General features: G+C 38.8%; 3 protein-coding genes across 5 annotated transcripts; all 3 read right to left on the reverse strand.

Moving 5' to 3' along the window:
* Window positions 1-1471: 1471 nt before the first annotated feature.
* On the reverse strand, window positions 1472-16644 carry LOC116260620 (uncharacterized). The gene is made up of 9 exons (XM_050079606.1): window positions 16508-16644; window positions 16340-16379; window positions 14456-15797; window positions 12932-13392; window positions 9553-10443; window positions 9312-9401; window positions 8037-8160; window positions 7748-7894; window positions 1472-3160 (listed from the first exon to the last, which is right to left on the reverse strand). The coding sequence occupies exons 3-9, from the start codon at window positions 15681-15683 to the stop codon at window positions 1740-1742; spliced, it is 4362 nt and encodes a 1453-aa protein (XP_049935563.1). The 5' UTR covers window positions 15684-15797; window positions 16340-16379; window positions 16508-16644; the 3' UTR covers window positions 1472-1739.
* Window positions 7452-11437, reverse strand: LOC116259918 (putative F-box protein At1g32420). Its single transcript, XM_031637918.2, has 3 exons — window positions 10896-11437; window positions 9218-10563; window positions 7452-8160 (listed from the first exon to the last, which is right to left on the reverse strand). Exon 2 carries the CDS (start codon window positions 10447-10449, stop codon window positions 9529-9531), a length of 921 nt encoding a protein of 306 aa, XP_031493778.1. The 5' UTR covers window positions 10450-10563; window positions 10896-11437; the 3' UTR covers window positions 7452-8160; window positions 9218-9528.
* A 1144-nt stretch (window positions 16645-17788) lies between the features above and the next one.
* On the reverse strand, window positions 17789-22397 carry LOC116261508 (protein CONSERVED IN THE GREEN LINEAGE AND DIATOMS 27, chloroplastic). 3 transcript variants are annotated; one of them, XM_031640295.2, is made up of 8 exons: window positions 22000-22391; window positions 21743-21895; window positions 20689-20766; window positions 19843-19938; window positions 18907-18942; window positions 18537-18712; window positions 18278-18443; window positions 17789-18131 (listed from the first exon to the last, which is right to left on the reverse strand). In XM_031640295.2, the coding sequence occupies exons 1-7, from the start codon at window positions 22243-22245 to the stop codon at window positions 18281-18283; spliced, it is 948 nt and encodes a 315-aa protein (XP_031496155.1). In that variant the 5' UTR covers window positions 22246-22391; the 3' UTR covers window positions 17789-18131; window positions 18278-18280. The 3 variants fall into 3 exon arrangements, with proteins under 3 accessions (XP_031496155.1, XP_031496158.1, XP_031496156.1); XM_031640298.2 differs by lacking the exon at window positions 17789-18131 and having other exon boundaries at window positions 18202-18475; window positions 22000-22397; XM_031640296.2 differs by lacking the exon at window positions 17789-18131 and having other exon boundaries at window positions 18202-18443; window positions 22000-22392.
* Window positions 22398-23783: the final 1386 nt, after the last annotated feature.

Consider the following 23783-nt stretch of genomic DNA (forward strand, 5'->3'; position numbering starts at 1 on the left):
TTCATTCCCATCCCCGCTGGATTTCATAAATGCTTTTCAAACAATATGATCCCCGCGGATTTCATAAATGCTTTTCAAACAATATGATTCCCATTGGATTTCATAAATGCTTTTCAAACAATATGAAATCATATGGTAAATGAAACATATTTCACAAACTTGCTTTACTAATTGGTGTAGATGCATAAACACTTCTTTTTAGTGTTTCACGAATCTACTTTAATTTTTTAAATAAATTCATAAAACACTCACAAAATGTTTCAAGTACAAAACAGCGGCTCAAGCCGTCTCTTGGCTTGATCCTCAGCAGCCGTTCACCGGAAAATTATTTGCTCAATACAAACCAAAACTTTGATGAATGTTGAAGGCAGACAAACAAATAAGACTGCAAAATTTAGGTCAACATCATTCGCTCAACAAAATATTTCCTCCTTTCCCCCTAAGTTGACCACCAAATTTTGTTGTTCACGCATGTTGCTTTTAAATATTTTGCAAAAAGTCGTGCCGATCAAAAGCGTAATCACCATTTCGATGATCATGGTACTGTTGAGGATTTTGATTAGCATTGTCATTTGAACAACGTGGCTACTTTGAAGTGCGGTAAGTTTGATTTGTGAAATTGATGTTATCATCGTATTATATTAGGTTGTGTTTATAGCGTCGGATCTTATATTCGAAACTGCATAAAAAGGTATCTGTTATGATTCTATGAAATCCCTTAATTTAAACAAATGGATGATCAAAATTTTAAATTCACGTTACATGTTAAAAACCATGAAGTTAAAGTTGGATGAAGGATGGTTTGATCTTAAATTCACAGATCTCAAATCACAATGGATTTGAAATAACATAACCTTAGCGAATGACATGTATGTGTACAATCCTCTTTTTGCATTCACCTTTACTGACATACTATATGATTGCATTAATGTATTATTTTACTGATCAATTAAGTTAAGTATTAAAAGCTTGGACTATGTAGGCCAAAAAAAATTATGACCTTCAGAATATATGTAACTTTAATAGAGAAACTGAAATAAAGAAAGAGTTTCACAGTAAAACATGATGTTCCAATAAATAGGCGTTTAGGAAGGTTACAAATTTGTTGACCTGGAGAGATAAAAAATCGTGATCCCTTAAATGTAATTTGATTTAATTGTCAAATTTAAATATACTGGTTATTTGAAATAAGCTCACTGGTCTGCACGACGACGGAGCAAGAGTACATGAACTATAAGTATTGGTGTACATGAACTATAAGTATTGGTGGTTGAATGCCATTTTTTGAACAAGTGCACAAGTCCAATATATATATATATATATATATATATATATATATATATATATATATATATATATATGAGGAGAAAAGCATACAGTGAAAAGAGAGAAACATATAAAAAGAGAAAAACAGCCGATAAAATGAAAATGCATAACAAAAGTTGGAGATAAGAAGCCTCAAAATATAAGAACAAATGTACAAAATAGCAGTATAATATTTTAAGGTAGAGAGAGAGAGAGAGAGAGTGGATAGACTGAGCAGAGTTACTCAGCAAAAGCAGTACAATAGACGGGCAAGAGTTACTTAGCAAGAAAGAGATCCTTTCAAAAAACTACAAATTTATTTTTGTTGATGTTTATCGTTTACGACTCTAGATATTGATGGTGCATATCCATCATTGGAACCGCCACATTCACATTAAATCCACGAACAGGCAATATGTTGAGCCAAAGAAAGGCTATTCCACACTCATAAACCTTTGAAGAAACCAAGAATAGGTTTCATCTGTACTTAGTTCAAAGTCAACTGTTTCTGCGTAAGTCAGGCTCTCAACGTATAAACCGAGTTTAGACCTCATATCCTCCCTAATTCTAGAATTCAGGCATCTGAGTATCTTGCGATTGGGATCATAAGAAACAACGAATTCTTGCCAAAGAAAAGAGGTCGGTGTGAACAGTTCCTCATCTTCTTCATCTGGTTGTTTCTTCAACTTGAGCAGAAACACTATCTGCTCATCACCAACTGTCCCTAAATGCACAGTTTGCATAAAGGAACAATCCACAGCCCTCCGAAGGAACTCACATTCAACGCTATGATCTTTGATCCACACTGAATTCCAGTAATCCTTCAACACCCAAAATTCCAACTTCTGGGTAGTAGAATTGAAGTGAAGCAAACACAGAGATCCACCAAATTCTGCCAAGAAATCGAGGTTCTCGTCTAGAGATATACATTGGGGACATGACAGAGTCCGAAACCTCTCTGTCCCGACGTCAAAGGCCACAATCAGCATCTGTGAACTCCTAGCAATATGGCCAGTTTGTCTGTAAAACATTGGATGGAAGATCCAGTGGATAGCCCCACTAACGAATGGCTTTTCGAACGGCCGGTGACAGCCATAGGCTCCGTCGAGACTTCGCCATGAGAAATCGGCGCCAATGGTGAAGATCTCTGACCTGAAATGGGGTCGCACGGATTCAACGACAAGCAACTTGTACATACCAGAAGCAGGGTCATAGACAATTTGGCAGATTTCCGGGTTTTGGAGGCTGGATTTCGGGAGCATTGTGCTTCGCCGCGTTGTTGGATTGACAATCTGGTAGAATTGAGGGCTTCTTGGGCCTGCCAGAGAGACGAAGTTGGCTACACAGCAGAGGCCATTGCACCAGGATAAAATGGACAGGTTGCGATTCACGGAATTGATTCTTCTCAATGTTATGTCTTTAATCGCCTGAGAGAGCTCATCCTTCCGAATGCGGAAGATCATATTCTTAGTGTCTGTGAAATGGAGTTCTTCCTCCGTTTCAACGACGAAGGTTGGATTCTGCTTGTGCTTGGCTTGATTGAGGTGTATTTCTCTGAAGTATTTGCAGTCGATGAGGGTGCACCAAGCTCTGCAAACGCACCTGAACCTTAGGAGGGACTTCACAGGGAGTTTTGAGAGAATGGTAATGGCGACATCTGTTGGAATGCTGGGAATGGCGAGGGTGGCAGGTGAAGAAGAAGTATTGCCTTCATTCTCCATTGATACCAACATGTCTCTTTCAGGACAAAATTGCTCTTCAAGGAACAGCTTTTTGATCTTAAATATGATCGATTTCAGGAGAACCCTTCTCCCCTTTATATTCCGGAGAGAAGCTCCATCAAAACGAAACTCCTCTGTTTTTTATGAGAGAGAGCCCAAAGGCAGAGTCGCACATGAGTTGGCCAATGTGAAAGCTGCCAACCTCCCATCGTTTTCCTTTTTCTGCTGCTTGTTTCAAGAAAGTCAATGAAATCAGAGGGAGAGAAAACTTCAAGAGAAAATGCAGAAGAAAACTCTCTTTTAAGCGATGCTGATGCAGCTAGCATGCTCGAAAGTCCATGGATAACGTTGGAAATGATTTGAACTACATTTACACGCAAATGATAAATTTATTCCTGCCCTGCAACTTCCATGTACATAAGCTCCTCACATCCTGTCTTCGTCTTCAAGTGATCCAACACATTTTTTCTGGTTAAATTTATCAGGTAAAAACCTTACGGTCTTTCAGTAAAAAGATCCATGCCGGTAAGGAGAAGAAGAAAATCGAAGAAATATATAAGATTTTATGAAGGCTTAAAATGAATAGTTTTAACATAAAAAGAAACAAATTTTCATATTAGTGTTTTCACCATTAGTTTCACACTAAAAAAAGAACATGCAACCAATGTTATCAAAGGCATAGCGTATTCCGTATCGATCGGGCCGACCTATATGTCGTATTGTATTATAAATGCCTATCGTAAAATTTAATTTTTTAATTTTTAAAAAATAGAAAAAATCATAAAAAATAGAAAAAAAATAAAAAAAATCAGAAAAATCAGAAAAAACAAGCAAAAATCAGAAAAAATCAAGAAAAATGTATTTAAAGGAACATTCATGATTCATGTATATGAATTATGAAGTATGAAGTATCAACAACACATTCCAAAATAAGAAATGAGACATTCAAAATAACATAATAAGCAATAATTCGATTACATCACAATTCATAAGTTCAAAAGTCAGAACATATAGTTATCATCTTTCATGATTCAACAATAATCCTCGTCAATCGTCCCCACCATCATCACAACGAGAAAGAAAGTTTATTCACCAGCAAAGCTTGATGCAAATGGAGAAAATTTCTCCCTTTCACGTCTCTTGCAGTGTTTAGAAACAAGAAAAGAGAGAGAGATGAGCGTAGCTTTTAAAAGAACATGCAAAAAAAAGGCCGCCGAACCCTTTTTTAATTTTTTTCCCGTATCGCACGATACGGGGGTGTATCGCCCATATCGTGTGATACAAGCGATACAAGTACGATATACACATGTATCGCGTATCGAATGTGTATCGTATAGGTTTATTCGACCTATACGATACGTATCGTACAATACGCATGCATATTAACATTGAATGCAATTATGGGAAAACTCTGAGTATTTTACCTATCAAGGGTGTGGCTAAACGTGAATTCCAATGTTTTTCCTTCCTAGCTCAATTTGAAGGGAGAAAAAAAAAAAAGATGTGTGTGAACAACTTTCCACAGACAAAGACAAACCTGAAAATGATTGCTAACAAGATGAGGGGCTATTCAGATTTTTTGTTTTCTTTTTAGCGGCCTTTGAACGGCGACTCAGTATGAGCTTAGACTGTAACCTCCTCCTTTCAGAATGACTTGCTTCGGAGGAACCTTCCTTGGAAGGCAGGTCACTTGATGTGCCTGCCTCCTACCATGTACACAATGAAACGTAACGTTAACCCCAAAGACTAGAGAGAGAGAGAGAGAGAGAGACTGAGAAAGCTAACCTGTGCAAGAAACCTCTTGAATATGCCTAAACGTGATGGAATTTGGAACTGGTACCGACTTGCCTAGTTGCTTGCCATGAAAGCAACAAAGATTTTTCAGTTTATATGGATTTTCAGGGGAGAGAGAGAGATTTTATAGGCACAATGTTGAGATCTCCGTGGCCAGCTTATTTCACATCATGGCCAACAAACACAAGTTAGAATCTCCATAAAGAAAAACAACCGAATTTTGCAGTAAAAGCATGGCACTGCTAAATCAAAATGGTCTGCATGTAATGTATGGTGCTCAATAACAATTTGTTGGGGTACTGATACAGCACGCTCACAATCCAGATGAAGGCCTGTTAAATTTCTGTTCTCTGTTTTTTGCAACAAGAAAGCTTATCAGTTTCCTAACAAAATGAATTTAAGATCGAGGGGATGTCAGTTATGGACAATTAGTTTTGCTTTAATACTTTTCTAGCAAACAAAGATTAAACATCATTCATGAAAATCTTTGGAAACCAATGGTATATATATTTGCTAGTCTACAAACAGCCTTGCAGAGCATCTAGTTCACATTTCAAATTTAAAGTTGTTTTAAGTTTTAACCAAATTAGTTGGTTTAGATGTTGTTGTTGGACTTTTCAAGAACCTATAAATCGACTGTTTTATTAGTAATTTTTCCACAAAAGAACATATTTTAATTAAGCTTATATTGTTTGTCGTGCTTTCAGCTACAGACTTTAAGATCACAGAAGAGAAAAATAAAAGTCAGTTTCCGCTAGGCCATCATATAGATCAAACTTTTAGCTTAGGAATATTTAAGAAGAAAACATCATACACAAACGTAGCGTGTGTGTGTATATATATATATATAATAACCAAATACACCTATGTTTCTCTCTCACTAAAAGTTCCACATACAGTTGGTTGTTGATGTACATATAAAAGCCAACTTTCAGAGAGGCGGCCACAAAATACAAAAGTTATTTAGTAGGCGAAGTAACGACCTGCTCGGTTTGTTCGCTTGCTTGCAGTGGCAGAGTCTCCCGTGAAAGTTCAATTCTGTTGTCAGGTTTTCAACATTGACATACCCACAAAAAGCAAGCAAAATTTGACATTTGGACCTGGTATAGGAAGGAAAAAACTTCTGCAAAGCGCACCTTAATGGTGATTCCCTAATACCTTCGGCTGAAACAGATATCGTATCTCCCACAACAATGTCATTCAAACATTAAAAAAAAAAATCTCAAAAAGCGTAATATAACTGATTGGGCTGGCCGGTTGGTGAAAGTTTGCACGTAGTTTGACTTTCATCAGTACTATTCTCTGCACTGTAAATGGCGGGTACCTTGCTTCCTAAGCAGGTTTGAAAGCAAAAAAAGAAAGAAGTCAGTTTCAACTTCTCATTCTCATCAAATGGCCAAATGCCCAAACATATTTAAAAAAAAAATTCTAAATATAATCAGCTTTTCCCAAATGCGGCCTAAGCACGAATCACCACAAAATGCATAAGCTTCCGTGCGTGATACGAAACTCGCTATAAAAACAATAGGATGAACATCAAGGTCTTAAAAAATTCCAGTCACCTTGAACTGCTGTGTCCGCTCAGCAGAAGCTGATCATCAAAAGCCATGAACATCTCTTTGGAATGGGAACGTTCTGATTCTCAAGAACCTGTGCTCCCCAACGGAGGACATAGCCTTTTTTGCTTCAGAGATTATCCAAATGAACAGAATTTGCCAATTTGTCTCCCGTTCTGGAACCATAATAAAACGTATGCATCTCAAAAGCTGCTGTTTGATGATTTACAGCTTCACGATGGCTCTGAAAAGGCCTCATTTGCAAGTTTAGACACGATAACATGCTTTAAACTAAGTGACCTGGACAGGGCAAACTTTTCTCATTGCCAATATCAAAAGCCACAATCAACCCTCTCCTGATGGAACAACATGCATCGTGAAAATCTTCAAAGCAAAGTACCAAGTCTCAGCATGAATCCAGTGGATAGAACCATTTAACAGCAGGACGTTCGAGTGACTATTTACATCCAGGAGCACCATTGACGATTCTTCAGCAATCATCAGTCACATGGTCAAGATCAAGCTCTTGAGGAACTTTTCTGGAGACAAGTAAACAAGTAGCACATTGTATGCTGCAGACAGGACAACTTGTTGCACACAGTTTGTTCTTAAGATAAAGATATTATATGTCAAAATTCTGAAAATCCAAAATCAAAAGGAGAAAGAAGGACAAAAAGAACATACCAACATGCCCCAGATTAACATCAGAAGATAATCGTCAAAAGCAACCCAGACGCAGGCCTAGCCCAAAGAAACATAAATTTACTTTTTACTTTTATTCTAAAGAAGTACTGCATGGAAACATAACTTGTCTTTTCCTTTTACTTGGGAGTCTTGGTGAACATGGATCCTCGAAACATAAACTTGTCTTTTCCTTTTACTTGGTGAACAGGGATCCTCCTCCATAACCATAATGCTGCTGTGGTTCTAATTTTTCATTGCAAACACTTTGATTCACTACGTCCATTGACCATAACCAAAAAGGACAGCAAAAAGAATACATGTTGAGCAGATAATTCAAACTAAGTTTGATAATAAACAGAAAAAACAGCAAATGACAAAATCGCTCAGCCCATAGGTAACTATTCTTTGCTCCTAATTTGTATTCCTTTAGGCATATTAATGTGACAATAATAGCACAAATCCAACCAGAACAGAAATATTCAAACGTTCCAATGCCTATTAACCAAAAATGAGTATTATTGACATCAAGTCTTTCACTAATCCATACACCAAAAGCTCTACAGGTAGTCAGTCAACCCTTCTCTGATATAAAAAAGAGAACATTCAAGTCCTTCATTGGAAAAGAAGTGCTTTCAGCCATTGATGCTTCGAAAAATCACAAGAATTGTGTCCAATGAACACCAAAACCATCATCGTCATCATAATCACTGCTGCCATCATTATCATCATCATCCAAATTCCCGTTAATGAAGTAATCATCGAGAAGTCCATAATAGCCATGCAAATTATGCTGAACACCATCACCACCATTACCGTCGTCCCAATCAAATTCAACTTCACGCTCATATTCAACATCGTCAACACCATCACTACTGCCATCATTTATCATCATCATCCAAATTCTCGTTAATGAAGTAATCATCGAGAAGTCCATAATAGTCATGCAAATTATGATGAACACCATCACCACCATTACCGTCATCCCAATCAAAATCAAATTCAACTTCACGCTCATATTCAACAACGTTCATATAAGCTATCATAGTCGTCGTCGTCGTCGTCGTCATCATCATCGTCACCATCACCACCACGACCACTATCTGCGGAAAAAAAAAAGGATATTAAGGCAAGAAAGGAAGGAACTGCGACAACAACAAACATACATATTTATATCCTTCCCTGGTTCCCTGCTTGTAAAAATTCATCATGGGTTTACTTGCATGGGACTCAAATAAGCTCATGGTGATGATAATGAGTTGTACAAAAACCCAAATGGTTTAACTGGATTCCTTACCTGATCCGAACTGACAAATTACTTCTTATGGATAAGCTATTGCCCGAAATTATTTTGCTTTCGCAAGGAAACAATATACGCTTTGTTTCTACAGCATTATTGTTGGAGTATGTAATAGATACATGAAACCAGTGGTCAAGTCTGTCCAGAAATACTTGAAAGAAAGAATAAGTTACCTAATGATAATTTTGTGTCCTTGACACCATTGTGTCCATGAAAGAAAATGTGGAAAGGTCAAAGAATAAAGCAGAAACAGAAAAGGAACTGTGTTGAAATGAGAAGAAAGAAATAGCAAGAATGCTATGCTTTATCATAAAAAACAAAAAACAAGAAAGAAAATGAGAATGAAATTATGAGAAGCACAAGGAAACTGACCAATAAGCACAGAGAAATCAATCGAGAGTCAAAAGGAGAAAAGGCTTCTTGGTTCATAGAAGGTGAGCCTCTCATTAATAAGACACAGATTTCTAAAACTTCCTCCTTGTTTGGAGTTTTAAGCTTCATAAAGGCACTTTCCAATAAGCAAGCTTTGGACTAAGGCAGAAGCTTGCAGGGACTATTATCTACAAAGATAAGCTTTAGAACAGGAAAACATACCGAACTAATTTCCATTCATTGTTCACGGAGTCGGTTCTTAGACAAGATAATGCAATAGCCATGTATTTAGGGAATTTGTAAAGAATGGTGCCCGTATCTATGATCACTTTCTAGTTTCTACAGCAGTCCATAATCCTTTCAGACATCTCCAACACCCTTAAATGTGATAAGGTGGTGAACCAATAGAGGCTAGTACGTACACAAACAACAATTGAAGAATATAATTGCAAAATGAGGAAAATCACGATGTCATGCACATGTTTTACCTGCATTATTCTCATGTCCAGTAGTATTCCTGCCAGCAAGGCTCTAAATGTATATATTGAAATTGAATATTGGACACTCTAACTCGTTTGCAACTCTAGGCTCCACAGTCTCAAACGTCTTGCGATCTGGATTATAAGAGACATTGACGATTTCATCCTCTGAATCATCCATTACATCCGTCACCTTCACCAGAAACAGAATCTATGTGTCATTCACAGTCCCCATGTAGATTGTGAACACCCTGTCCACATCAACTCCCTTGTGAAGAAAGTGACAATCAGCAATATGCTGTCTGACCCAGAGAGAATTATCATAGTCCTGTAACACCCAAAACTCCATCTTCAGGCCCAGCACGTCTAAGTGAAGCAAACACAGAGACCCTCGAAAATCCGCCACGAAATCCAAATGCTCCTCTACGTTCAGATCTACTGGCGGCCGCATTGTCCAAAACCTCTCCTTGGCTGACATCAAAAGCCACTATTGTCACTGGCGTTCCCTCAACCACACGGCCAGTTTTCCTGTATATCCAATGGATGGCCCCATTAACAAATGGTCTACAGTTCAATGGCCAGTAACAACCATACGCCCCGTTAAGCTTCCTCCACGAAGCATCAACGCCAATGGAGAATATCTCAGCCCTGAATTCACGGTACATGGATTCCACAACAATTTCCACAAGAAGCAACTTGTACACGCGAGTCACCGGATCAATGACGATTTGGCAAATTTCTGGGCAGCCAAGGCCTGATTCTGGGAGCTTCACACTCGTCCGCGTGGCGGGATTGATGATTTGGTATATTCTCGGCATTTCGGGAAAGACATCGATAGATTCGATACCCATACAACAGAGCCCATCGAACCAAGAGAGGGTGGAGAGGATGCTCGCGAAGTCACCACTCAATGGCGCCAATGGCACGCTCTGCCAAAGTTCCTTCATGCTGACGACAAAGTGGAGATCGTGGGCATCGAAGAAATGAAGTTTTTCGTCCAATTCAGCGACAAATGAGGGTTTCTCGTGGAGTTTGGCAAAACTGAGGTGAGCTTCCACAAAGTCATCGGAATCGATCAGGGAGCGCCACCCTTTGCAAACCCGCCGGAATCTGAGGAGGGGCTTCACTGGAAGGCGCGAGAGGATGTTCTCCAGGACGTCATTGGGGATGGCCGAAATCATCGACATCGAGGCGGCAGTGGAAGAAGAAGAAGAAACAGAAACAAAATTTTGTTCCTCCATTGTGAGTTCCTCAGTTTAGTGCGTCTATCCCTCTTGCTAGCGGCCTTTCTTAGGCAGTTAGGTTTTTTGTGCCCCTTTCCTGTTTCATTTTTCTCTGTTGTTCCAAACTTTAAACTGTCACAAAGAGAGCAAAAGAGAGAGAGAGAGAGAGAGAGAGAGGCCGTCAATTTAAGTTGAGTAGCTACAACGCCGAAAAGAAACACAAATTGTCAAAGAAATTAAGGGGAATAGTTTCTGTCATTACTCGACTTTACGAGGTGTTTAATATCTACCAGAAGCATCTAATCAATTTTATCAACAGGGGGTATCAAAGATGAATCAATTTGATAATGAAATGGACCGTATGATCATCTTGGACCACAAAATGCATAAGCTTCCGTGCGTGATACGAAACTCGCTATAAAAACAATGGGATGAGCATCAAGGTCTTCAAAAATTCCAGTCACCTTGAACTGCAGCGTCCTCTCAACAGAAGCTGATCATCAAAAGCCATGAACATCTCTTTGGAATGGGAACGTTTTTGATTCTCAAGAACCAGTGCTCCGCAACGGAGGACAGAGCTTTTTTTGCTTCAGAGATTATCCAAATGAACAGAATTTACCAATTTGTCTCCTGTTCTGGAACCATAATAAAACGTATGCATCTCAAAAGCTGCGGTTTGATGATTTACAGCTTCATGGCCCTGGAAAGGCGTCAGTTGCAAGTTTAGACACAATACCATGCTTTAAACTAAGGGCCTGTTTGATTGTCGGGTGAAATTTAACATGGTAAATTTTTCATGGTTACAGAATAAAATTTCTCCCTCTTCCAATCTGAGACTCTGTTTGATGCACAAAGTAGAAAAATGATGAGACTTTGCCAGACTTGCCGCTCTACCCGTGTTATTGACATGCTGACACACGGACACGGGCATGGTGTTATTGACATGCTGACACACGGACACGGGCATGGTGACACATTTGGACAGGGCTTTAAAGAAAAAAACATATCAATTTTTGCATTTTTTATATTAATTTCAAAGTTTTGCATATTATTTTTTCATATTAATTATCCAGAAAGTAATTTTCACCTCTTTTGTGTTTTTCTCATATGTTTTGTATTAATTTTGCATATTTTTGTGAAATTATATATATATATATATATATATATATATATATATATATATATATATATATATACTTTGTTGTTATCTTCGTAATGTAAGACTCCCAAACATCAACATCCACATGAATGTGTCCAATTGTGGAATCCTTATCACATATATTTGCTTCGTATGCCCAAAACGCTCCATTATCTGTTCTGTTGTTTGCTCTTGTAGCAAACTCAATAGTTACATTCATCACTAACTAATCTACATATATCTGCCTGCTGTACTTACCTTCCATCTCACTTGGGATTTTATTATGAAGAAGGGTCTCATCTGCCTAAAGCTGCAACTATGTTTATCTTGGCCTGGAATACGGCCTCTGCAGAATGATCAGGAAATTCTATTATCTTAAATTTTCTCATTGCCAATATCAAAAGCCACAATCAGCCCCTCCTGATGGAACAACATGCATCGTGAAAATCTTCAGCGCAAAGTACGAAGTGTCAGCATGAATCAGGTGGATAGAACCATTTAACAGCAGGACGGGCGAGTGACTAATTACATCCAGGAGCACCATTGACGATTCTTCATCAATCATCAGCCACATGGTCAAGATCAAGTTCTTGAGGAACTTGTCTGGAGACAAGTAAACAAGTAGCACATTGTATGCTGCAGACAGGACAACTTGTTGCACACAGTTTGTTCTTAAGATAAAGAAATTATATGTCAAAATTCTGAAAATCCAAAATCCAAAGGAGAAAAGAAGAAGGACAAAAAGAGCATACCAACATGCCCCAGATTAACATCAGAAGATAATCGTCAAAAGCAACCCAGACGCAGGCCTATCCCAAAGAAACATAAATTTACTGAGATTTTACTTTTATTCTAAAGTACTACATGGAAACATAAACTTGCCTTTTCCTTTTACTTGGTGAACAGGGATCCTCCTCCATAAAAAATGCTGCTGTGGCTCTAATTTTTCATTGCAAACACTTTGATTCACTACGTCCATTGACCATCACCAAAAAGACAGCAAAAACAGCAAAAAGAATACATGTTGAGCAGATAATTCAAACTAAGTTTGATAATAAACAGAAAAAACAGAAAATGACAAAATCGCCCAGCCCATAGGTAACTATTCTTTGCTCCTAATTTGTATTCCTTTAGGCAAATTAATGTGACAAAAATAGCACAAATCCAACCAGAACAGAGATATTCAATCGCTCCAATGCCTATTAACCAAAAATGAGTATTATTGACATCAAGTTTTTCACTAATCCATACACCAAAAGCTCTACATGTAGTCAATCAACCCTTCTCTGATATAAAAAAGAGAATATTCAAGTCCTTCATTGGAAAAGAAGTGCTTTCAGCAATTGATGCTTCGAAAAATCACAAGAATTGTGTCCAATGAACACCAAAACCATCATCGTCATCATAATCACTGCTGCCATCATTATCATCATCATCCAAATTCTCGTTAATGAAGTAATCATCGAGAACTCCATAATAGTCATGCAAATTATGCTGAACACCATCACCACCATTACCGTCGTCCCAATCAAAATCAATTTCAACTTCACGCTCATATTCAACATTGTCAACACCATCACTACTGCCATCATTATCATCATCATCCAAATTCTCGTTAATGAAGTAATCATCAAGAAGTCCATAATAGTCATGCAAATTATGATCAACACCATCACCACCATTAACGTCGTCCCAATCAAAACCAAATTCAACTTCACGCTCATATTCAACATCGTCAACACCATCACCGGTACCAGGATCATAAAAGCTATCATAGTCGTCGTCGTCATCATCATCATCACCATCACCACCACCACCACTATCTGCGAAAAAAAAAAAGATTAAGGCAAGAAAGGAAGGAACTGCAAGAACAACAAACGTACATATTTATATCCTTCCCTGGTTCCCTGCTTGTAAAATTCATCAAGGGTTTACTTGCATGGGACTAAAATAAGCTCATGGTGATGATAATGAGTTGTACAAAAACCCAAATGGTTTAACTGGACTCCTTACCTGATCGGAAATGACAAATTAGTTCTTGGGATTAGCTATTGCCCGAAATTATTTTGCTTTCTCAAGGAAACAATATACGCTTTGTTTCTACAGCATTATTGTTGGAGTATGTAAGAGATACATGAAGCCAGTGGTCAAGTCTGTCCAGAAATACTTGAAAGAAGGAAGCAGTTGCCTAATGATAATTTTGTGTCCATGACAACATTGTGTCGACGGAAAAAAAAGTGGAAAGGTCAAAGAATAAAGCAGAAACAGAAAAGGAACTGTATTGAAATGAGAAGAAAGAAATAGCAAGAATGCTATGCTTTATCATAAAAAACAAAAAACAAGAAAGAAAATGAGAATGAAATTATGAGAAGCACAAGGAAACTGACCAACAAGCACAGAGGAATCAATCGAGAGTCAAAAGGAGAAAAAGTTTCTTGGTTCATAGAAGAAGGGGAGCCTCTCATTAATAAGACAGATTTCTAAAACTTCCTCCTTGTTTGGAGTTTTAAGCTTTTGGAGTTTAAGCTTCATAAAGGCACTTTGCAAGAAGCAAGCTTTGGACTGAGGCAGAAGCTTGCAGGGACTATTATCTACAAAGAAAAGCTTTAGAACAGGAAAACATACCGAACTAGATTTCCATTAATTGTTCACGGAGTCAGTTTCTTGGATAAGATAATGCAATAGCCATGTATTTAAGAAATTTGTAAAGAATGGTGCCCGTATCTATTATCATTTTCTAGTTTCTACAGCAGTTCATAATCCTTTCAGACATCTCCAACACCCTTAAATATGAAAAGGTGATGAACCACTAGAGGCTACCACGTACACAATTGAAGAATATAATTGCAAAATGAGGAAAATCACGATGTCGTTCACATGTTTTACCTGCATTATTCTCATGTCCAGTAGTATTCCTGCCGGCAAGGCTCTCAATATATAGATTGAATATTGGATACTCTAACTCGTTTGCAACTCTAGGCTCCACAGTCTCGAACGTCGCGTGATCAGGATTATAAGAGATATTGAAGATTTCATCCTCTGATTCATCTATTAATCCCATCACCTTCACCAGAAACAGAATCTCTGTGTCATTCACAGTCCCCATGTAGATTGTGTACATCTTGAACACATCCACTCCCTTGTGAAGAAAGTGACAATCAGCAATATGCTCTCTGACCCAGACAGAATTATCATAGTCCTGTAACACCCAGAACTCCATTTTCAGGCCTGGCACGTCGAAGTGAAGCAAACACAGAGACCCTCGAAAATCCGCCACGAAATCAAAATTCTCATCTACGTTCAGACCTTCCGGCGGCCGTATAGTCAAAAACCTCTCCTGGCTGACATCAAAAGCCACTATTGTCACTGGCGTCCCCTTAATCACCCGGCCAGTTTTCCTGTATAACATAGGATGGAAGATCCAATGGATGGCCCCATTAACAAATGGTCTACAGTACAATGGCCGATGACAACCAAACGCCCCGTTAAGCTTCCTCCACGAGGCATCAACGCCAATGGAGAATATCTCAGCCCGGAATTTGGGGTACATGGACTCCACAACAAGCAACTTGTACACGCGAGTCACCGGATCACGGACGATTTGACAGATTTCCGGGCAGCCAAGGCCTGATTTTGGAAGCTTCACACTCGTCCGCGTGGCGGGATTGATGATTTGGTATATTCTCGGCCTTTTGGGAATCAAGAAGTTGACATCGATACCCATACAACAGAGCCCATCGAACCAAGAGAGGGTGGAGAGGATGCTCGCGAAGTCACCACTCAATGGCGCCAATGGCACGCTCTGCCAAAGTTCCTTCATGCTGACGACAAAGTGGAGATCGTGGGCATCGAAGAAATGAAGTTTTTCGTCCAATTCAGCGACAAATGAGGGTTTCTCGTGGAGTTTGGCAAAACTGAGGTGAGCTTCCACAAAGTCATCGGAATCGATCAGGGAGCGCCACCCTTTGCAAACCCGCCGGAATCTGAGGAGGGCCTTCACTGGAAGGCGCGAGAGGATGTTCTCCAGGACGTCATTGGGGATGGCCGAAATCATCGACATCGAGGCGGCAGTGGAAGAAGAAGAAGAAACAGAAACAAAATTTTGTTCCTCCATTGTGAGTTCCTCAGTTTAGTGCGTCTATCCCTCTTGCTAGCGGCCTTTATTAGGCAGTTAGGTTTTTTGTGCCCCTTTCCTGTTCCATTTTTCTCTGTTGTTCCAAACTTTAAACTGTCACAAAGAGAGCAAAAGAGAGAGAGAGAGAGAGAGAGGCCGTCAATTTAAGTTGAGTAGCTACAATGCCGAAAAGAAACACAAATTGTCAATGAAATTAAGAACAGTTTGGGTCATTACTCTTCTTTACGAGGTGTTTAATATCTACTAGAAGCAACTAATCAATTTTATCAACAGGGGGTATCAAAGATGAATCAATTTTGATAAGGAAATGGACCATAAGCAAACCGATAGGATGCATGTTCAGAATTCTACAAAAAATGCAAAAAGTTAAGAGACAATGATCAGAGGTCCAAAGCAGCCAACGGTGCCCATAAGGTGTTGTGATGATAACTATAACACTGTTCACAAGCTTCACTCGTAAGAATAGAGGGACAAGAGAAGGGGGGGAAGAGGAACCAACGGGTCAATCAAATGACCGGAAATCCACACCCATCAATATAACAACCGGCAAAAACGAAAATTGTTAATAAAAAAATGGAACAGAGAAAGAAGACGATGATGATAAGGGAGGAGATGGAAAGGGGCAATCAGTTCACCTGAAACCTACGCCCCTCAATATCACACACGGGAAGATCGCTGCAGAAAAATGGAAAAACTGTTGAGAAGAAAAAAGAAACAGATGAAGGAGGAGAAGATGAGGAAGAAGAAGAAGACGCAGTGAAAAGAGATAAAATAAAGAAAGGGACGCGAGAGAGAGGGCCTACCTCGGGAGAGTGGATGCTGAGGAAGAGAAGCCGCTGAGATGGTTGTGTGCTGCGTAGACGAAGACCTGCTGCGAGCGAGAGCGGTGGACAGGGAGAGGAGCGCAACGCTCTAACTGGCGTGCGAGGAATATCTAAGGTCGGTCCGGCGGGTCGGGTAGGTTTTTAAATTTTCTTTATTTGTACAGGCTCATTTCACTGGAACGCTTCTTTCAAATAATTTGTTTTCAACCTGACGGTAAATTGTTTCGAATTTTTATTATTTATCCTCGTTTTTCTCAACGAAATTTTTCGTTTTTCAATTATATATATATATATATGACAAATATTTTCATAAGTATGAATTTCTATTGGTTTTTATCCTGCTTTCTACCAATGGTGGTGGCAAATCGGTTCAACTCATCAGCAATACAAGAGCGCATCCTTTTAGAAATACCATCAACCTTTTCCTTTTTAACTTAGTTTTCTAACTTTTTGCCTTTTTATTTTTGAAAAAAGCGCATAAAACTACTTTACAAACTACCTCCTAATCGGTTCCATTCAAAATCGCATTTGTTCTTCATGTTTTCCATTTACTTTAAATTTAAGTGCTACTATCTTCGCTTTTATGTACCTTCTTGTTCTGCATTTTTCTTTACTGTTGTTCAGTGTCTTAGACTCACCATTCAGGGAAGAAAAGTTTTTGCTTGGCATTTTTTTCCATAAAAAATGTTCTCAAAACCATCTTTGTAGCGCGGATAACAAACAGCTTACATCAGAGACAATTTCAGACATTAAATAACGCACCTGAATCCGTTTTCAACTTAATGTGAACAATCAGTAACGTTTATCAATGTTCATTTATTGTGCAGTATTGCGTTTCTTGATCTCAATGAACTTCGGTTATCGTGCAACATAAGCACATAACGTCGTCTGCCAAAGTGCGTTTCAAGTATGCCTGCTAACATGATCCTGTGCGAATCAGTTATAACATAATGAAAGATGTTTAAGTTATTTGTATCAATTCTATTTATATTGGAACAGTATACTCTGAATTTACACATCAATTGTAGCGTTTTGCTGTCGATTTGATCGGTGGCAAGTCAGATTCTTTTAAATTGGTTTCTGTATACATGCCTCGTGTCAGCAACTCGTTAGTAGTTCCAGAAAGGTGGTCATCCAAGCAAGGATCAGATGCAATGTAACTGCACAATGGTTGTGTTACTATGCTGCAAAGATCAGCCTTTTGAATCCTTTCCGAAGTTTCAACTGTATACATGTCATCTACAAGGTACAAAACGCAATTTAATCATAACTGGAAATGGTTGTTATGCTTAAATCGGTTTTGTAAGGATCCAAAATCGAATGATCTAGGATGTGTAAGTTATAATTTATAAAATACATGACATGTTCAAGAAAACCATCACAGCACGAATTTTAGGTTCTTAATATCGCGTATATAAAGCATCTCTACAGATATAATTTGGAAAACTAGCTTCAAACTTCGATTTCTAAATTGTAATCGCATAGATGTTCTTTCAATCTCATGCCCTTGATCCCTGCTCTGCCTTCATCACCTTCCCTGGCAAGCATGCCACGATGGCGTTCTTTGCTGATGATGTGCTTCTCTACTCACTTGCAAGATGGTCTGCCATAGCATGGCAGTTAATCAAGAAACCCCATTACCGTGAACATCCATTTCAACAATGTCAACCAGATACAGTAGATTAATCAATGCTTATGCTAAAAACATTACAGTGTTGACAGATTAAATTCATATATCAAAATACTTACATCTTATTTTACAAGATCATCCCATTTACAATATTGTCCACCTGCTAATGCTCGGTAGTATCGGTCTCTGCAGTAGACAGGCCTGCCATCAGCAGCCTCAGCAGCTGCTGCTGCAAGGTCGTCATCATTTATAACCTCCACTGGCAAGTTTAGCAACTCCTCTCTCCTGTAACACCTTTTTTTAGTTGAGGTACGCAACTGAAACAAACTTATAGTGAGCAACTTCAAATGGAGATTCATATGTAAAAAACTTGGGTACCTCATGCTGGTTTTTGTGCTTGGACTTAACATGCTTAAGCTCTTCTCGTTCAGTGCAGGAGAGGGGCGTATGAAATTCTGAACTGGGTCAGCAAAGATGAAGAGTGACACAGCACTCACAAGCAACACACCGGTGCCCAACAAGGTTTGCTTCAACAACTTTATTACTGGTTTAACCTGGTTGTACATTTATTGGTTACAAGCTCATCATGGAAAAGACAATAAAAAATGAGGATAGATCCACATGGCACATATTAATAAATGATTAAAGATCCCTTCAGGCGAATGTTTATGAATGTAAACATGCATGTGCATGGGTCGATGATCTACCAAGAAAATAGCAAAAGTATCATAGGAGTGGAGCCTGTTACCTTATAAGAACCCAACAATCTATCACGAGCTAAAACCTGCAGGAAGTTAAAATAAACTGCCATCATGATTCAGCCAAAACAATACCAGGTAGGAAGGTTAAATCAATTGAAGTTGCCTACACAAAAAAACAATAAACCAAATGATTCTTCATTTGATTCAAGCTTTGAAATGAAGGGAAATATTTTCAGTACTAGTCACACATTAATGAAACATGTAAACCGAACTATACTTTCAGGAAGTGCATGACATATGCATGTTGAACTAGGTGCAACTTAGACCTAATGGTTGTTTCAGTCATTTCTTTCAAAGTTCGCAGTTCTTTATGTCATTTGCATCATCAGTTGAGTAGGTCAGAGTAAATAACAAAAATATGAAGCACAAATTTAAAGTCCACACATCTTCTGAATAGCATAGCTGTGATTCTTTCCAATATATCATTGTGCACAATCATTTAAACTCTATATTTTCCAAGCAATAAGACAGATGTTGGGAGATAATCTAGGAAGCAACCAACAGAATGAAGTGGCATAGTGTGCAAATCTGGAATACGACAGGACTTGAACCAATATATGTAGAGTGAGAACACATTAACACCACAATCGGAACAGAAAAGGAGACCAATTTAACATCATAGAAGAGCTGCATAATTTGGTTCGTGAGGGAACTGTGGTCAGGCACCTTTGATGATAGGAACTTCAACTGGATTATTTTTGAAGCCTGACTAGCTATTGCTGCTAAGTTTGCTAGACAAAGACAGCATGCTGGATGGTTTCAGGGCCGCATAAAGTCAGGTTTTTTGAGTCCTGAAAATCTAATTTTATAAATAGGATACAAGCAAACTGGCTTCAGGTGTCTTTCATCAGATGAATCTCCAGTTACAGAATGAGGACGACATATCCATACAATGTTTTATGCCTTATTCTGGAAAATTTTACCTCTGGTGGCTTAACCCACATTTGTCCATCATACCAGCCACTCTCTTCATAGGGGATCACTGCTGACAGCAACCTGTCACCAACGTAACTCCATCCCTGTGGCATAAAAAAGTTTAAATTCATTAAGAGATCCAAGTATTATTTCCAAGGAACCATTAGGTTTAGAAAAAGATGGAGGCCATTGTCAATTTTGATCAATCATCCATCTAGATATACCTATGTAACTCAGCAGTCTGGTCATACTAACACCTAGTCGTGTTACTTATGACCATAGCTAAGTTCACTGTATTGAAATTGATCCCAAGAATATTACATTTTAATGGCTCAAATGGTACTTGAATAGATAATGAACTATCTAATAAGTCATCTTTTAGATGATTTTCCATTAATTCTGTGTATGTCAAGAGTGCAGCACAATCTGCAGCTAGTTTGCCAAAAAAATGGCCTTGGTTTTATCAAGGTAGATGGAGTATAGGGGTCAATAAAGAAATATCATGTTAGAAAGCAGAAAAATTGGTAGTTTTTGTCAGTTAGAAAAAAGATAGATCGTTGAAATTTTCAATGGAAACTCATCACCACTGTTGAACTACATGCTCTATGAGTGAACTAAAAGTGAAATAGCACCTCAAATTGGTTATTAAATCGGCTGAAAGTATCTACCTGCTAGGAAACCCCCACCAGCAAACAACTACAATCCACGACTCTACTTATTAGGAATGATGGTATGACTTGAATGCATCCAAGTATACAGCATTGATGCCCAATGACATTTCAGAAGATATGATTATAAAACCTTTCTGTATGACGTGTTCAACTACTACTTGAACATAAACCTGGAGTATGTACCAGATATATGCGCAGAACAACCAATGACACCAGAAAAAGTGGTCCTGTCCCAGCAGCTAGCAAAAACTTTAGAGTCTCCTGCATTGTCAGGAAGGAGAAGGAATTACTGGTTATGATCAGAATCCAAGAATTTCTGCTAGAAGTGTCCATCAGACGGTTCTTACCACCTACACATAAACCTTTAAGCTGCCTGATGTTCAATTTCATTATCAGTTGTAATTGTGGAACGGGAATCAGTTGCTGACAGGCATATTAAACGCATGAATCTACAAATCTACAGAATCAAGTGTCAAGGAGCCTCAAATTCAAAAGCATATTAAGATTCTTTTTCTTCCATACCTATACATATATTTGAATCTCCATGATTTATTCAATACATGCAACTTAAGTTTAACAGTAAATTTTTAAGTAGAGGGATTCTGCAACCACTCTCTTCCATTTTCAAGTCATTCCCTTATTTCAATCTGCTACTCTTACAAGAGAAAGTAAAACATATACCACCACCTTTAGCTTTGGTACAAAAGATATCCTCAACAACTCAATTTTAGGTAATTTAACAAGGATAAAAGTGACACGCTGCAAAGCCAAAAACAACCTATTTATGAAGACGATGCGCTTAATGCAGGTATCTGCTTCACAGAATCATGTTTTAAGAAAACAGTAGCCATGTATTGGTGGAATTCAACAACCAAATAAACATGCGATAAAATATCAATGACCAAGAGGCAGAGGTGGATCCAGTTTATGTAATCATTCACTGAATCACTATGCATCGGGAACAAGTCGAGCAAAATTTTTGTTGTCTCGTGATGGTGATGATTTTTCCGCATCTAGATGAACTATTATTTTCATGCAGTCGATTACTTTGATCCATTAAGTTCGCGATCGACGTTCCACAGGTACTGACTACAGCAGATGATGGATCTGCAGTAAATGCATGAACTCGAAGTATATATAGCATGCAGAAAAAATAAGACAACGCACAGGAGATAATACATTAAAACAGAAAAGCCAATTGCGAACGGTAGAACTCTCCACAACTTTTTAAAGATACCCGGGAAGGATCAAAACTAGCAGCAGAAACTGGTGCACCAAGAACAGCAAAGGCCACCAACCAAAGCCCACCAAGCCGAAGGAAAAATGGTCCAGGGCTAAGCTGCGCCCATGAGTACAAGAACCCATCTTTCAGAGACGCGTATTCGTTCACCTAAGAGTTTGTACATAAAAAATGAAAGTGAAATTTCCGTGCGCAGTAGAATTATGATGCATATTAATTGTTATGTCAGCGTAGAAACGAACAAGCATACACACCGGCCTCTGTTCATATGGAACTTCAATTTCCAAGCCAGGATCCCAATTCTTTCCAACAAAGCCACCATTGGCGCCTCCGTTCCTTTCATCTTTCAATGCCTTGCTCACGAGCAAAACCCAACGTCTAGAACCGAAGTTTTTGGGTGCTCTCAGAAAACAAACGGGAGCAGAGCTCCTGCAGATGCTCCCCTCTGTTTTACATCCGCCACCATAAATCAAATTGCACGTCTTCAGCCGAAGCATCATCCTGCCTGCTTCTCCTCTTGGCTCTCTCTCCTCGCTCCTACTATATCCTAGAGAGAGAGAGAGAGAGAGCAGATCTGTCAACTTTTCTTGGCGGGGTTATGGCCATCCACATTTGCGTGGCAGGAGAAGTATCTCATGGGCCCAGATTACATTATCTTGATGGTTGGAATACCATCGATTAATTGTGGCCAGGATACGGAATGTTGGGGAGTCCGTGCTCCGCGTTGCTTGTGCAGCAGGAAGCCTGCGCAACTGCTATAAAAGATTCAGTGCGTAACGCATGGTGACTCGAGGAAACCAGTTTTCCCTGCTTTTCATTATTCAGCCAGGTCCAGCATTTACCACATGCGACTCAGTGTGACCTTATTTAATCATTTGGACTTGATAAGTTTTTAAACTGAATCTGTATCTCACAAAAGCAAGATCCCCAGTTTGCCTATAAAATATTTGTCGGTTATCACTTTCACATTCCAATTCGATTAAACTCTGTACTGAGTCCAATTGGAGAGCTGTTCGGCTAATGCAATCTGAGCTATAATTTGGAATGCTTGTCCGGACACTTTTAAGAATAGGATAGAAGGATAATGAAAAAGGAGCTGTTGCTGATTTGGGCCAAATCAAGTCCGCTGCTACAAGAATGAGGAATTGGAAGAGGACCCAAATGCTATCCAATTGCTAACAGCTGAATCCAAAAATGGTGTTCAAGTCATGGCCATTTGGAAGGATAGTAAAGATGAAAGACTTCATTGGGACGGCGTTAAAGGGTAGAGAGAGTGAAGATTTAGCTGAAAAGAGGGTTCGGGGTGTGATGCAAGAAGAATTAAGATTATTGAATCTTAATCCAACTGCATTCACAATTAAACTAAAACTAACTAAAACTCAAGCAAACGAGTAAGGAACAAGAGTGATGCAAGAAGAATTAAGATTATTGAATCTTAATCCAACTGCATTCACAATTAAACGAATAGGAACCAGAAGAACAGAAGGAAAAATAAGAAAACACTTCATTTCTTGAACTGATTGACTGCCTTACAAAATGACCCAACGTCCCCTTCTATAGAGAAAGGGGTGGATTGTGGATCTGAATCCATTTAAAAGTACTAATAATCTAACTAGATCCAATTACAAAATTTGGTTATGCTTCTATCTTGCATCGGACTCCCCTAGTTGGAGAAGAGCCGCCCTCGACGAGTTTAAATCTTTCATTCTGCCAAAATGATTCTTCACCCTAGAGAGTTTGGACAAGGTTTGGATCTTCTGAACAAAAAGGTTCCACCGCTCGCCTGCGTAAGCTAAAGTGGTGGTTTATTGATTATCTTCTGATAATGATCAAGGTGGCGACTTCGGTGGTGGCTTGGGAGAAGAAACGCAAGGTTGGATATGATCTATGGACATCCCCAAATCAGATCCAGTATCAAATGATGGAAACAACTGGTTTGGACCCAGATTTGGACCCTCATACTCGTGAATCAGGCAAAATGGAACCGAATTGGGTTCAAAATCCGGTTCGGCTTGAACCGGTCTCAAAAGGGACCAGC

Source organism: Nymphaea colorata, chromosome 9 (genome assembly GCF_008831285.2).
Source record: "Nymphaea colorata isolate Beijing-Zhang1983 chromosome 9, ASM883128v2, whole genome shotgun sequence".
Taxonomy (NCBI): Eukaryota; Viridiplantae; Streptophyta; class Magnoliopsida; order Nymphaeales; family Nymphaeaceae; genus Nymphaea; species Nymphaea colorata.

Coding starts and splice junctions, on each gene's coding strand:
- LOC116259918 (XM_031637918.2), bottom strand. CDS start 10,449: ATGGAGGAACAAAATTTTGTTTCTGTTTCTTCTTCTTCTTCCACTGCC.
- LOC116260620 (XM_050079606.1), bottom strand. CDS start 15,683: ATGGAGGAACAAAATTTTGTTTCTGTTTCTTCTTCTTCTTCCACTGCC. Junction 10,444..12,931: donor TTCATTGGACACAATTCTTG/TGATTTTTCGAA, acceptor CTCACAATGGAG/GAACAAAATTTTGTTTCTGT. Junction 7,895..8,036: donor TGATTTTGATTGGGATGACG/GTAATGGTGGTG, acceptor ATGAGCGTGAAG/TTGAATTTGATTGGGACGAC.
- LOC116261508 (XM_031640295.2), bottom strand. CDS start 22,245: ATGATGCTTCGGCTGAAGACGTGCAATTTGATTTATGGTGGCGGATGT. Junction 21,896..21,999: donor TTCCATATGAACAGAGGCCG/GTGTGTATGCTT, acceptor ACAAACTCTTAG/GTGAACGAATACGCGTCTCT. Junction 18,444..18,536: donor AGCACAAAAACCAGCATGAG/GTACCCAAGTTT, acceptor AAGGTGTTACAG/GAGAGAGGAGTTGCTAAACT.